The 14,350-nt window shown below is 34.2% G+C and overlaps 1 protein-coding gene across 1 annotated transcript; it reads left to right on the top strand.

Annotated features, from left to right (window-relative positions):
* The first annotated feature begins 12,726 nt into the window (after positions 1-12,726).
* Positions 12,727-13,854, top strand: LOC135155290 (QRFP-like peptide receptor). Its single transcript, XM_064104239.1, has one exon. It carries the CDS (start codon positions 12,727-12,729, stop codon positions 13,852-13,854), a length of 1,128 nt encoding a protein of 375 aa, XP_063960309.1.
* The last annotated feature ends 496 nt before the right edge of the window (positions 13,855-14,350 follow it).

Here is a 14,350-nt window from a genome sequence, read left to right as displayed (position 1 = left end):
GGTAAGTTGTGACACTTTTTGCATTTTGCATGTTAGAATTGATATGACTAGTAATATTGCAGAAATAAGTACCTTGCCTTTAAATTTGATTATTGGGAAATATTTTTCACCTATATATAACTTTCTATCCCCACACTGAAAGTCGTTGTGACCTTTGAAAAAAATTATGTCAAATGGCTCAACTTGCCCCATCTGTGGGGTAAGTTGTGCCACCGTCTGGGGTAAGTTGAGCCACAAAAACTATGTACAAAATGTATGCGGGAGAACCAGGATGTCAATTTTTCTCTATAAATAAATTCTCTATAAATACTAACATCTTCTAAAAGTAAAAGAACTGTCATGTAAATTTGCTCATTTCTGCCTGCATATCAATGGCTTTTTATGTTTTTTTTAAATTTTTTATTATATATTACCATAAGAATTACCATGGCTCAACTTGCCCCATGTTGGTTGGCTTAAATTAGCCCCGTCCAAACTTTTTGCGATATTTTCACATCCACACATTTCTTATGCATCCATCATGTAAAAGACTATGACAAGAGTGAGAATCCATACCTGGACTAACAATATTATTCTTATTTCTATAATATATTTAAAGACGTGTGTGGGTAAAAAGCACTTATCTATTTCACACCCTTTTTCACTTTTTTGGCTGAAATTTATGCTCAACTTACCCCGCCTTCCCCTATAGTGCATAAACATACGATGCTTGACCCCATTGGTATTTATCAATTATTCCATTGAACATTGTTAATTTCTATTTCTATTTGAAAATTTTTAATCAGTTATTTATTTCAGGGGACTCACATAAACAAGCGATGCTTTCCAGTGAGTTCCCTCTTTTTCATTTTTGTTATTCATATTCTGATTTGTTCCTAATTACTCTGTCAATTTGTTTGAAATGAAGAAGAATAAATTCAATCAATCAATCAATACAGACTTGATTTTACGTATATATCAAAAGAGAGCCGGGCGGATATTTTGACCATACTGATCGTATTCTCTATAGACTTAAATCATTGAAAATTACTTATATCCATATACATAAAATAGCAAATTAGAGTTCGTATTATATCGCTTAAATAAAAAAAAAGAGCTTCTTTTATAGTTTTTGATGATTTTACTTTGAATAGAGACTTTCATTGCTATCCAACTAGATATTCATTTATTCACTCCGAGAAGCTCTTTAGCCCATCAATCAATATTAGTTTGTATGACTATATCTATGACGTAACTTTAGGAATTCACTACCCTAAAGGGATGGTCCAGGCTGGAGATATTTCTATCTCAATAAATAGAACAAAATTCAGAAAGAAAATGCTGAAAATTTTATCAAAGTCAGATAACAAATAACGAAGTTATTGGATTTTAAAGATTTGCATAATTCCGGTGAAACTGTTTTAGGCATGTCTTTATGAATATTCATTAGGTGGGCTGATGATGACATATCCCCACTTGTCCTTTTGTATTTTAGTATATGAAATAAGGTTTATTCAAAAATGTTCTACCAAGAACTAAAACAATCGGATTGACAACTGATTAAAGGTCAAGTCCACCGAAGAAAAATGTCGATTTGAATAAATAGAGAAAAATCAAACCAGCATAACGCTGAAAATTTCATCAAAATCAGATGTAAAATAAGAAAGTTATGAAATTTTAAAGTTTTGCTTATTTTTCACAAAACAGTGATATACACAAGTCAGTGACATGCAAATGACACAGTTGATGATGTCCCTCACTCACTATTTCTTTTGTTTTTTATTGTTTTAATTATACAATATTTCATTTTTTACAAATTTGACAATTGGGACCAACTTGACTGAACCATAAAGTATTTAACAATGCCAATTCAACATGTTCAGAGAGGAATTAATCATTGTTTCACTTGACAATGAGGAGAAAATTTGAATATTCCATATTTCAAATTGAATACAAAAGAAATAGTGAGTGGCTGATGTCATCAGTCTTCTCATTTGCATACCGACCAGGATGTGCATACAACTGTTTTGTGGAATTAAGCGAAACTTAAACTTTTTTTATTTTACACCCGATTTTTAAGAAATTTTCAGTGTCATTCTTGTTGGACTTTTCTCTTTTTATTCAAGTAAATTTTTTGTTGGGGTGGACTTGTCCTTAAAGTACATTAGTTATTTATTGCCCCAAGTTATTTCATCATACTGGAGACACATAATTTAAACATGTATGAAAAAATGAAAATTTCTGATTTTATGTAATAACATAAGAAAAAGAAAAGTGGGGATGTAAGATCATTAGCCCACCTAATGAATATTCGTGACGATGTACATATAACTGTTTTCACAAAATATTGATAAACTTTAGAATTCAATAACTTTGTTATTTTTATCCGATTTTGATGACATTTTCAGCATTTTGCTTTGTGAATTCTACTCTATCTATTTAGATATAAATATTTTTAGCCCGGACCATCCCCTTAATAAATTTTAATATAAAATTGACAAGCAAAAAAGAAAAAAAAAGGTCTTCACTTTGAATAGGGGGGCACACTGTTTCAACCGCATTTTTTACATTACAAATTTTAATTGTGCATATTATATGTTTAGTTCCTTGTATGTATAAATTTATGTCAATATGATAAAGTGATAATGATTAAACAAACATTACTTATTAACCTTTTCGTGATTAACATCAGTATCCTAAATTTGAATGAATATTGGATTTTTTTCCATAAAATTTCACATGTCGGTGATTTGGGACATTTTGCAGTATTGTCCTTTTTTTAACCGTGTTTAGTTAAAGGTCAAGTCCACCTCAGAAAAATGTTGATTTGAATAAAAAGAGAAAAATTTAACAAGCACATTGCTGAAAATTTCATCAAAATCGGATGTAAAATAAGAAAGTTATGACATTTCAAAGTTTCGCTTATTTTTAACAAAATAGTTATATGAACGAGCCAGTTACATCCAAATGAGAGAGTCGATGATGTCACTCACTCACTATTTCTTTTGTTTTTTATTGTTTGAATTATACAATATTTCAATTTTTACGAATTTGATGATTAGGACCTCCTTGCCTGAAGCACAAAATGTTAAAATAATGGAATTCCACGTGTTCAGGGAGGAATGAAACTTCATTTCACATGACAATGACGAGAAAATCAAAATATTTCATATTTCATATAATAAAATACAAAAGAAATAGTGCGTGAGTGATGTCATCAGTTCCCTCATTTGCATACTGACCGAGATGTGCATATAACTGTTTTGTGAAATGAAGCGAAACTTTAAAATGTCATAACTTTCTTATTTTACATCCGATTTTGATGAAATTTTCAGTGTTTTGCTTGTTGAATTTTTCTCTTTTTATTCAAATCAAGGTTTTGTTGAGGTGGACTTGTCCTTTAAGTGAAAGTTAATTTGAAGGTAAATTGAACATGCTCATTCTATGTAATGTTCATTAACGTGTTCATATTTGAATCTCTGTTTTTTCTTTTTTTTTTTCTTTTCTTTAAGAAATGATTTATACAAATATATTGATGAACGTTTGAGGAACACCCATTGAAAATTAAGAAAGTTTTTAAAACTTTAAGTTTGTGATTTGTGACGTCATATACGAACAGGTGTCCCAATATGTTACGTAACATAAAATGCATAATTTTTTAATGGTTCGTGATGACCAGAAAAATTACTCTTAAGGGTGCGGTGGATTTGTTGACACAAATCTTTGTATGATATTGTATTGAGAATTTTTTTTCCATCACATGTAATCGTCGATTGGAATATTTTTTTTAAACAAATTGTGCACACCTAGTTACAAAGAACGCATATAGCATTTCCATCTATTTGAATACAGGATAAAAGAGCAATGTCGATCAAATGCCATGCTCACGGGCATAGGTGCCGTGGCCGGGGATCGAACCCCGGATATTTTATGTATACTCAGGCGCCTTAGACCACTCGGCCACGCTCCAGTATGGTTTTGTGATTACGATACCGGCGAAACACAGGGCCCCATGGAAGACCAGCAGCAACAATTACAGTTGCAGCTGAATATGGGCTACCAGCAGTAATTTAATCCTGCTTGTATATACTGTAAATATTCATTTGTAAAATTGTATGATATTTTTATCTTACGGAAATAAAAACAACAACAAACAGCAAGGCTTGACCTACTCGTTATCAATATATCGTCACCGAATCCACGAAGTAGAACACGCGACAGTTGATGCGCGTAGTCACTTTTCGAGATAAACGCGAATTAAGAGTTTTACATTTTCAACTGCCCGTTTATATATGATTGTGAAGTTTAACAGAATGAAGAATGCACAAACCAAATCTACTGCTGCCTTCCATGTTAAAAATCTATCGAATGAACATCAAATTTTGACGTAGCAGTGATTCAAACACAAGTGTCGTTTTGTGCGTAAAAATGGCGCGTACCTGTGTGCCACTTCGTCGATATTTTTACAGAGGATTTTACGGCTTATGTCGCATTTTCACTTTAATTATCTCATTAATTAGAGAGGATTGGGTTCTAAAAATCGGTGAAATAATAGACCATAGCTAGAGAATACTAAAACTGAAAGAAATTTCGCGTGATTTTGGGACGTTGTGCCATTTCGTGGATTCAGCGACGATATATTTTAGTTTACGGTCTTGCCGTCAATTCGGTAGATGTTATTTGAAATGGTTTTGCGTAAATGTAAATATTTTGTGAATGAATTTTAGCCTGATGAATATTCTTAAATGTCCGCGAAGTATAGACACCCCATCATACAGAAACCGCTTGAGATTAAGTGCGAATATGTGCAAAGTGAATGGCACAGCTGCTGTCATCTGTGTGACGTCACTCCTATACAATGCGTATCAAAAAAAGTTTACACTTTTAAAAAATCATGGAAAATTATACATTTGTAATATCCTAATTTCTTTCCCACATTTTAACATTGGTACAGATCGATTTAAGCAAATGACGATATAACTGTCGAAACATATTTCCGCCTGAGTGAGCAACCCTTATATTTGAAAAGTTATTGAAAAACGATTTGCGCAGAACTTTGACATAGTTATGCGATGAAAGTAGCCCTTAATCATAAAGAACACATGGAATTTAGCTAGTAATATTGATTTGAAGATATCTTCTACCTTTTTTAAACTTGTTTTCCTTGCCCAAAACACTTCGAAGAATGCCATTGCATCCCCCCACACACACACACACACACACACACACACACACACCGAGGCCATCGTGACAATATTTGCTTTACACTGAGCTGTGATTTACATGAAATGGCTTAGGCTTGATTTTCATTTTGTTAATCATTGTCAAGCTTGTGAAAAGTGTGGAGAAACAAGTATTAAATGAAAAATGAAATGTAAACCCACTTTAAATAATAAAAACTTAGTGAAAGAATGCTGTAAATGTCTGATATAAACTTTTGTTTACATTCAGCTATGTCCTCGGATCCAGCTAGCACAAAAAAAGGGTAAATGTTGTGCTTATTAAGAGTGAAAATTTTAATTTAGGTGGCAAAATTGTTACAAAATACTTGAATGTATCCGTTTTATTTCAATTCACTAAAAGTGCAAGGGAAAGGTAATGATAATTTTTAGTGATCAGTAAAATTTTGAGAGAGACAGGTGTTAGCTTTATTAAAGAATAAGTCAGGTGCTAAACTATGTAAATAATCAAAATTGAGTTAGAACGTGCATCTGATCACTAGTTACATATCATGTGAATTAATCACAGCGGGGAACTTGCATTATAATATGCAGCATTCATATCGCGCTTAATACAAATGATTCTAAGCGCTGCATACTATTACCCCGGCTCTATAGTGACGTGTTCACGTATAAAGCCATTGCAGTTTGAAATCCCATCGAGGCAACAAGTTTCCCTCCCCTCCCACCCTATGTACTTTTGTATAATATCAGGGTTTTATTTTATAATATCGAGTGGGGAGGACCTAACGTCAGTACAAAATTTAGACACACAAGGTGAACGTGTGTAGGGGCTGCATGATTGTAAGGCATTGCAGTGTAACAATAAATGATTGTTGTGTGTTACCATACCAACTGACTTTATACGTAGAGCTGAGTTACTGTTAAGAATAACCATATCTAGGAATTTAGTGTATCACGATTTATGATATTCCTGTGAGACATTACATTATGGTTGAGAGGCTAGACAAAATTACGACAGTAGGCCAGCATCGTTGGGAGGTTGAGAGAGACATTGACTTTTGAGTCTTTTTGATGGAATTAGGAGCATGGAAAATCTTTAGGAGATTTTGTGTATCGCGATTTATGATATTCATGTGAGACATTACATTATGGTTGGGAGGCTGGGCAGAATTACGGCAGTAGGTCAGAATGGTTGGGAGAGACTTTGAGTCCTTGAGCTCTACGATGCAAATTACGAGCATGAAAAATGTTTAGGAAATTTTGTGTACCACGATTTATGATGTTCCTGTGAGACATTACATTATGGTTGGGAGGCTGGGCAGAATTATGTCAGCATTGTTGTGAGGTTGGAAGAGACATTGAGTCCTTGAGCTCTATGATGCAAATAAGGAGCATGAAAAATGTTAAGGAAATTGTGTGTATCACGATTTATGATATTCCTGTGAGACATTACATTATGGTTGGGAGGCTGGGCAGAATTGTGTCATCATGGTTGTGAGGTTGGGAGAGACATTGAGTCCTTGAGCTCTATGATGCAAATTAGGTGCATGGAAAATGTTTAGGGAATTTTGTGTATCACGATTTATGATGCTCCTGTGAGACATTATATTATGGTTGGGAGGTTGGGCAGAATTATGTCAGCATTGGTTGGGAGGTTGGGAGAGATATTGATTTTATGTTGGAAATTAGGAGCACGGGAAATCTGAAGCTAACTCTTTGCCTGCATAAGGTTGGAAGGTTGGGCGGGCAATTACAGCGTTTATCAAGAAAGCATACAAAGATACAACATGGTTGCGGAGACAATCATAGTATGGATATATGCATATACATTTCATATGTATTTTCAGACTTAAGGAAGCATAGTACGTAATGTGGCTAATTTTGGTTGTTACACGTAAATGGTAAGTAGGAGCATGAAAGGATAGCCTTATACAATAAGTAGAAGGTTTGTGTTCAGAAACAAATTGTTTGAAACCTGACAGATCACCAATATTAGTATCAAAGTATATGCTCCAAAGATGTTGATTACCAAGATTTAGGGGAAATACCCGTGGGAACTACTATCCTGCGGGTGGGTCACGTGATCAATAGCCCCAGGGAGGAGTTGCTACCCTCCTGGTGTTCACATGACAATATCTTTCAGTATGCCACAGTTCTAATGCATATGTAGTCTTTTGTTATGTCTCACAACATTATTCAGATTGTGTTGATGTTCATTTCCTTTTATGTTATTTAGGCATATTGCCTATGTGTTTTGATGCCTCGTATGGAATTAAATGGCGAGCAATGGCAAATTATTTGTACACTTGTTTTCTTCTCAAAATGTATGAGAAATGTTTCGCAGGGTAAGTTTGATTTCGCCTTTTCCCCTTGACACAACGTGAAAACAAGCATTTCTTCGCAAACAGATTTCTGCGAGCTTTACAAAATGGACAGTGCTCACTCAAGTGAAATATTCTGTCAAAACTTTTACTTTCATTGGATAGATGAGACCCAAACCTAATAATATATGTGAAAAAAATTACCCACATGTTGTATATTTTTTTAATTCTTAGGGCTTTTTCAAAGTGTACACTTTTTTTGATACGCACTGTAGTAGCTTGTCGGAGGACCGATGAAGTCATGCAGATATATGGACTGAAAATATATATGTTTATATATATATATTTATATATATTTCTAAAAGCCTCATGAAAAAGCCTCATGAAAGGAAATAATCATTATCAAATACTTTTGAGTCCTCGGGTGTCAACTTTAAAAGAGAAACACTGAAATAAATTTTTTTCAGTAAATACAAAATGTGATGAATATATGGTCAGGCTGAAATTTGTGTCACTCTTTCGTTGTTACCTTCGATATTTTGTATAGCCTCCTTTTAAACTGTCTTCCGTCTCTCTTTTATACTATAGTTTTGTAATGTTGTCTCTACGCATTGAAACTAAGTTACAGGGGCTTGCCTCCCATACAAGCTTTGCTTTTCTTGGCAAGCCCCTCCGTTCTGTTTTATATAGTTATTAGTCAAAGTTACTTTAGTTCACATTAGTTCTAATTGTTTATACCTTCTAATTCTTATGCATTATTCCGATTGATATTGTACTTTAGATTTGACTATGTTTTGTTACTTTGATTTTATTGTGCTTTGTGAACGGAAAATTAATAAAATCTAAATCTCAATAAACATAGTTCAGCCGGATATTAATAGACCGTAAAATTGTATTAATCGTCACATTATGAATTTAGTATGGGTTCTTCATTATTTCATGAGTTTAAATATGTAAATAACAATGACAGAACGATAATTAAATATCCTTTAATTATTACGTAATTATGTTAAAATGAAATGGTTACTAAGCAATGTATCGAGCTAGCGTATATGACACCAGAACGCAATTTTGTATGAACTTGTTTGTTCATCGTACTTCACTTTCTGAAAAATAAATCCAAACTAGTTAAGGTGAAGTTATCTTTGACTTTACTTCGATTACTTTGTTCATTATTTTCTTTGAAGAAGAGCATATTCCAATATATTGTTTATGTATATATATATATATATATATATATATGTATATATATATATATATATATATGTGTGTGTGTGTGTGTGTGTGTGTGTGTGTGTGAAGTTATACATGCACAACATATATATATATATATATATATATATATATATATATATATATACATATATATATATACATATATAGCTCTGGGGAATCTTGATTTGAAGCTACACCTACCATTGTTCTCTTCATTCATTTCTTTCATAACATATTTAAAATACAAAGAGTTGCCAAAGCTGCTGTACATGTATAACGTCTCACACATATATATATAAGAGAAACAAGGTTGAAACTTTCATGCTTTAATCCAACAAAATTTATTGAAGTCCACAAATTTTCGACGAGTACATACCGTCTTTATCAAGTGAATATATATATATATATATATATCACCGATCGCTTTATTCTCGCTGTATCTATATATTTACTTCGATGATTTGGGCATTGCATCTTGACATATATATGTATTTATATATATATATATATATAAATATATATATATATGTGTGTGTGTGTGTGTGTGTGAGGGTGTAAGGTTGTGTGTATGTGTGTGTGCAAATAATAGAATGCAGGAGCCAGGTATAGCAAGTAAAATGCTTGAGAGAATAGCAGTCATAGGGAATACAACTTTAAAGTAGCCATAATCATGATCATTTTTCGTAAAAATGAGGTAGAATCTTTTTCTTTGGTAGCCTATTTTCATACATTTTCTTTTCAGGAAAAAATAATCAGGATTTTCCACTGTTAACAATGGCTTACCAGATTAAGACATGTTTTTATGTTTTTATTCAATTGTATTTGAGAGAAGAAACCCCGAAAAGATCACGGTTCGAACAGGGGAATCGGGAACATTTTGTTTTAAAATACATACAACAGCAAACTAGTACGTACACCGAAAGCCTTAGTCGAAATTCTACGTCTATTAGACTATCAGAAACATATAAAGCTATCTGTGTCTAATGGTTTCCATAAGATAGACATTTTTTTCTGGATAAAATGCCACCTACAGTAAAAAAAAAATGCTGATTGCCTAAAGAAAAACCTTTAAGTGGAATTGATAAATTTTCTATTGGGGCATAATAGCTAAACACCGAAGAATGCCAATGATCCAATAGAAAAAAAATCATATGAGACCAACAGAAACTGTGTGATTTGGGACATTATAGGGATGATGTGAAAGGAAAGAAAATCGAGACGTGGTTAAAGTAGAGGAACGCTGCCTACCATTATGGGCAACGTACAACACCCAAGGACCTTTTTTCATTAATAATCGACCATCAATTTACTGACTATTTGCAATAGTTTCCTTGATATGATAAAAGTGCTATCGGAGGTGACGAACAATAACATATCATCGTCTCATTCAATATAAGCACTTAATGTAATTTATATAAATCCAATCTATGTTTATTTCGTAATGGATCGGGGTTTTGGGGCTTCATTCTCGTAGCAATAAATTAATATTTAGCCGAATTTCATTGAGACTGTCATCTCCAGAATGGAGGCTGAAAAGAATTGACTGCTCATTGATGGTCTCATTCGAGTTCTATCTTACCTTCTTACGGCAAAGTAATATCTAGACCAGTACGAATATGTAAATGCAAGATTATGGAAGAGTAATAAATTCATTAAAGGAATAGGCTAACATCAGAAAAGTATATTTTGATTAATACTGACATTTGATTCATGTTGTATATATTGCTTTTCATATGGATAAAATATACTAAGGAAGAAAAAAAATATTCTTGCAGAACTTTCAAGATATCAGTGAAAGAGAAAACAAATCATCATTTACAAAAATATCTTTATTGAAGCACATTAATACAAACGTACTAGTTTACAGATTTAAATTAGGCGGTGTTTTCAGCCACTTTATATTTCACTTTTTGTAAATGCTTAATAATGTTTTTAGTGCAATTTTTCCCGGGCTTCATTTTATAACATATTATCGATATAGGAAACAGGAGGGACCTTGCAAACTCTGGTTCCATACAGAGTTACAACTGTTGTAACTTTGCCATTATGACAACTACCATGGCAACAGGGCTCAGCAGCCAATCAAAATCAAGGTTACCGTGGTACTTGCCATAATAGCAAAGTTACAACAGTTGTAACTTTTTATGAAACGAGCCCCAGATTTGTTGAAAATCAATGGTAGCCATTGATATATATGTAAACAGAACTATTAGAGCATTTACATTGTGGTCAATTCAAAAAAGCCTGGAGTTCTTACTTCCAGAGTGTTTGGCCAGACATTTTTTTAAAGAAATGCGTCGACAACACCTGAGTATAAAACATGACTGCACCTTGAGTGAAAAAGTCCAAGGACAATGAAGCATTGTAATTTGTAAATGCTGCAATGTTCCATAATTTTCTGTGGTTTAAATTTCCTTGCCTATATTTTGGTTTTAAATTAATATTTCATAGTTCTCTGTGGTCTACACGTTTCTTTCCTACATCTAGCTGTTTAGTTTCAAACATTCAATTTTTCTGCAGTATAAACGTTCCTTGACTATATTTGTTTTCAAATTAATTTGTTAAAGTGCATTAAGGACGATGTAACAGAATGCAGTTCTCACAAGTTTATTTGACGTTTGTGCTGTAAAATATGCATATGTCAAGAATAGCCAAAGGCAATGCAATTCCTTTCAGGGGTATCCAAAAATACTTAAAGAGATTAAAGCGAGGAGCATACATTTTTTCTCATTTCACAGTAGGTGATCTAATATCATTTAAGAATATGGATTTTGGAGGAAAAAAATAGAGTGTGGTGGGCGTTGGAACTCCTGAAATCTATTTTGCATTCCCCATTTAAAAGTAAAAGAAAAATACATTTTGCGGAGTTCCAATGGTGGTAAAAGTCAAAGTAATTTATATGCATTAATAGGCGTTGTCGAACGGGAACGTTTTAGCCGTTAAACATCTAAGTCTATTTCGTGGTACATGTATCAACAAATTATGTCTTGATATTGAGTTTTTGATATGAGAGTAAGAAATATGATTGTATGTAAATATGCCATATTGCCATAGATACATTGGCGTAACGGGTGTCTGTTTCATAAAGAGATAAAGCTATTAACTTTGCCACTCGCAACTACCATGGTAACAAGGACAGCAGCCAATCGGAATTAAGTTGTCTCATAGGAATTGGTATAATGACGAATTTCCAATAGTTGCCATGATTATGAAACCGACCCTCATTAGTGCGACAAACCGTTGACATTTAAAAACTTTCCGATACTGTTTTTTTTTTACAGAGTTTTCTATATACATTTCGTTTTCGTGAGATTTAACGCGTTTGTGATTACATTATGAAGGGACCACTTCACGTTGTATCCTCTCGCATCTGGATGATTTATGCTTATCAACTGCACGTCTCGAGTAGAGAAAAGGTAGGAGTGTGTTGACCAAATATAATTCTGTTATTTGTTTTGTTTTTTGTCATATATATTGAAATTTTACAATTTCCTCATTTTTCTTCTACTCTTACTTATTTCTTCTTAAATAGTGTTCTTTTTCTCGTACTTATTTTTTCTTCGCCTTCTTTCTATACTTCTTATCCTGCTTTTTTTATTCATCGGCTTCATGTTCTTCCCTTTCCTTGTTTCTTCCTTTTTACTTTTCTTCTTTTTCCGCCGCCTTTTTTTTTTGCTTCATCCCTTCAAGGAATCGAATTATGAATTTTAACACAGCCATTAATATTTTTGAATTGTTAACGTTGATATCTATGGAAATTTAACGGTGTCGTCGACTTGTAGAAATGGCGAGATAAATTATCCTGCAAGCCAACTTATGAAATGTGACTTTGTTTTTTTTAATATCAGGAATATCAGTGTCGACTAGCGCATGGATTAAATAAATCCACCATGACCTATTACGACGTTTGTGTTTTCATGAAATTATCAATAATAGAAAATTACATTTGAAGTACTAATGTATCATTTTGTTTGAATGGAGCCTATTTTCTATACTACCTATTCAGGGGAACGTCCAGAGTGATCAACATGGGATCCAACCAAGTTTCCGAGATAGAACTGATCGCCGACTCTAAGATTCCGAAAGAGTCCCATGAACTCAGCATCGAAACTCCTTCAAATATATCTAGTTTTCCTTTCGCTGATTGGCTGTGGAACCCGGTCACGTGGTCATGGTGGGAGATACTCCAGACCGCAATTGCGTCGTTAGGCGTGGTCGGAAATTCCCTGGTCGTTGTAGTTTTGTTTCAAAGACGAACGACGAGGCGGCCCGCGGATACACTCATCGGCGCTCTTGCTGCGGCAGATCTTTTGACGTCACTCTTCATGTTTCCGCATCCGACACCACAGAATGTTCCAGTAACGTTCCTTGGGAATTTCGTCTGTAAACTAGTCCAATCGTCTGCTCTTCTTTGGGTATCCTGCTCCGCTTCGATATTCACACTCACTGCGATCGCAGTTGAGCGTTGTATCGCCGTAGTGTTTCCGTTGCGTGCTAAGCGATTAATAACACGTCGTCGGGTTTTCATCGTCGTGGGTATAATTTGGTGCTCTTCTTGTGTGTTTGTTGCTCCCGAATTCGTGTTTCATGTTGTTGAACCACGGTCACGCAATTGCATATATCGCTACCAATCTACTATAACACAGGAGATCTATGGCATATTTTTAATCGTAATATTTTTCTTGCTACCGTCATCTGTAATGTTGGCCATTCATGTCCTAATCGTAACAACTCTTCATCGGCAGACTCGGCGCTTTGCAAGCAGTGTACGGAATCACCGTTCGAGTCCTGCCTACAGAATCGTTGTCGCGAAAAAGCGCGCAGTCAAACTCCTCTTCATCATTGTTGTAATGTACATCATTTGTTGGGCACCGAATACGTTCGCGTACTTGGCCGTTAGCATGCAGTGGTTGGATGCAAGCTTCATCTACAGCCCTCCATACGAAGCCCTGGTCGCTCTTGCTTTCTTGAACTCGTGCGTGAATCCAGTGATTTACAGCATCCACTGTCCAGAGTTCAGGAAAGCCTTAAGAGAGATTTTGACCAGGAAAACTACTTCGACCACCCGGGTACCTTTATTTGGTCAAGACTTCAATGGAAACTTGCAGAGAAGAGAGAGCATTCGGACAATTTATTTGACCAAAAGACCTCGGTAATCGCGTGAAGCTAAGTAGACCCTTCAACCTTTGCCAGATGTGCAACGGTGTGTAAGTGTGTAAAGGAATTGCACCACTCATTGGTATGTAATAGATATGATAATTATGAAAATAGAGATATGATTTGATAATCATGATAAAAATCATGATTTATAATTCGCCAAATCCACTCAGCAGAGTGCTCAAAGCGTAAAACATCCAAGTGTTTCATTTGGATACACAACCTACTTTTTCAAGTTTTACTCTCTTTTTTTACTTCTAGGGTCTTAATGTACATGCACGAAACCAACTTTGTTTTAATGTTTTTGAAGAATCATGACCAGTGCCAATCAGACGCAAGCAAGGTGTCAAATCACAGTTGATGTTTTACTTAGTTATGTAAAATAGAAATCACATGAATAAATAATGCATTCTTGAAATAGCTCGCCTTTGAGCTTCGGTTACTTTTTTAGAAACACCCTGTATGTATAATGGCACGTACGGTATAAATCATGTA

Source organism: Lytechinus pictus, chromosome 8 (assembly GCF_037042905.1).
Source record: "Lytechinus pictus isolate F3 Inbred chromosome 8, Lp3.0, whole genome shotgun sequence".
Taxonomy (NCBI): domain Eukaryota; kingdom Metazoa; phylum Echinodermata; class Echinoidea; order Temnopleuroida; family Toxopneustidae; genus Lytechinus; species Lytechinus pictus.
The sequence above is the reverse complement of the archived record's forward strand: the minus strand, read 5'-3'. Positions and strand labels throughout refer to the sequence as shown.

Excerpts from the sequence above, each read along its gene's own strand:
- LOC135155290 (XM_064104239.1), top strand. The coding sequence starts at position 12,727 with ATGGGATCCAACCAAGTTTCCGAGATAGAACTGATCGCCGACTCTAAG.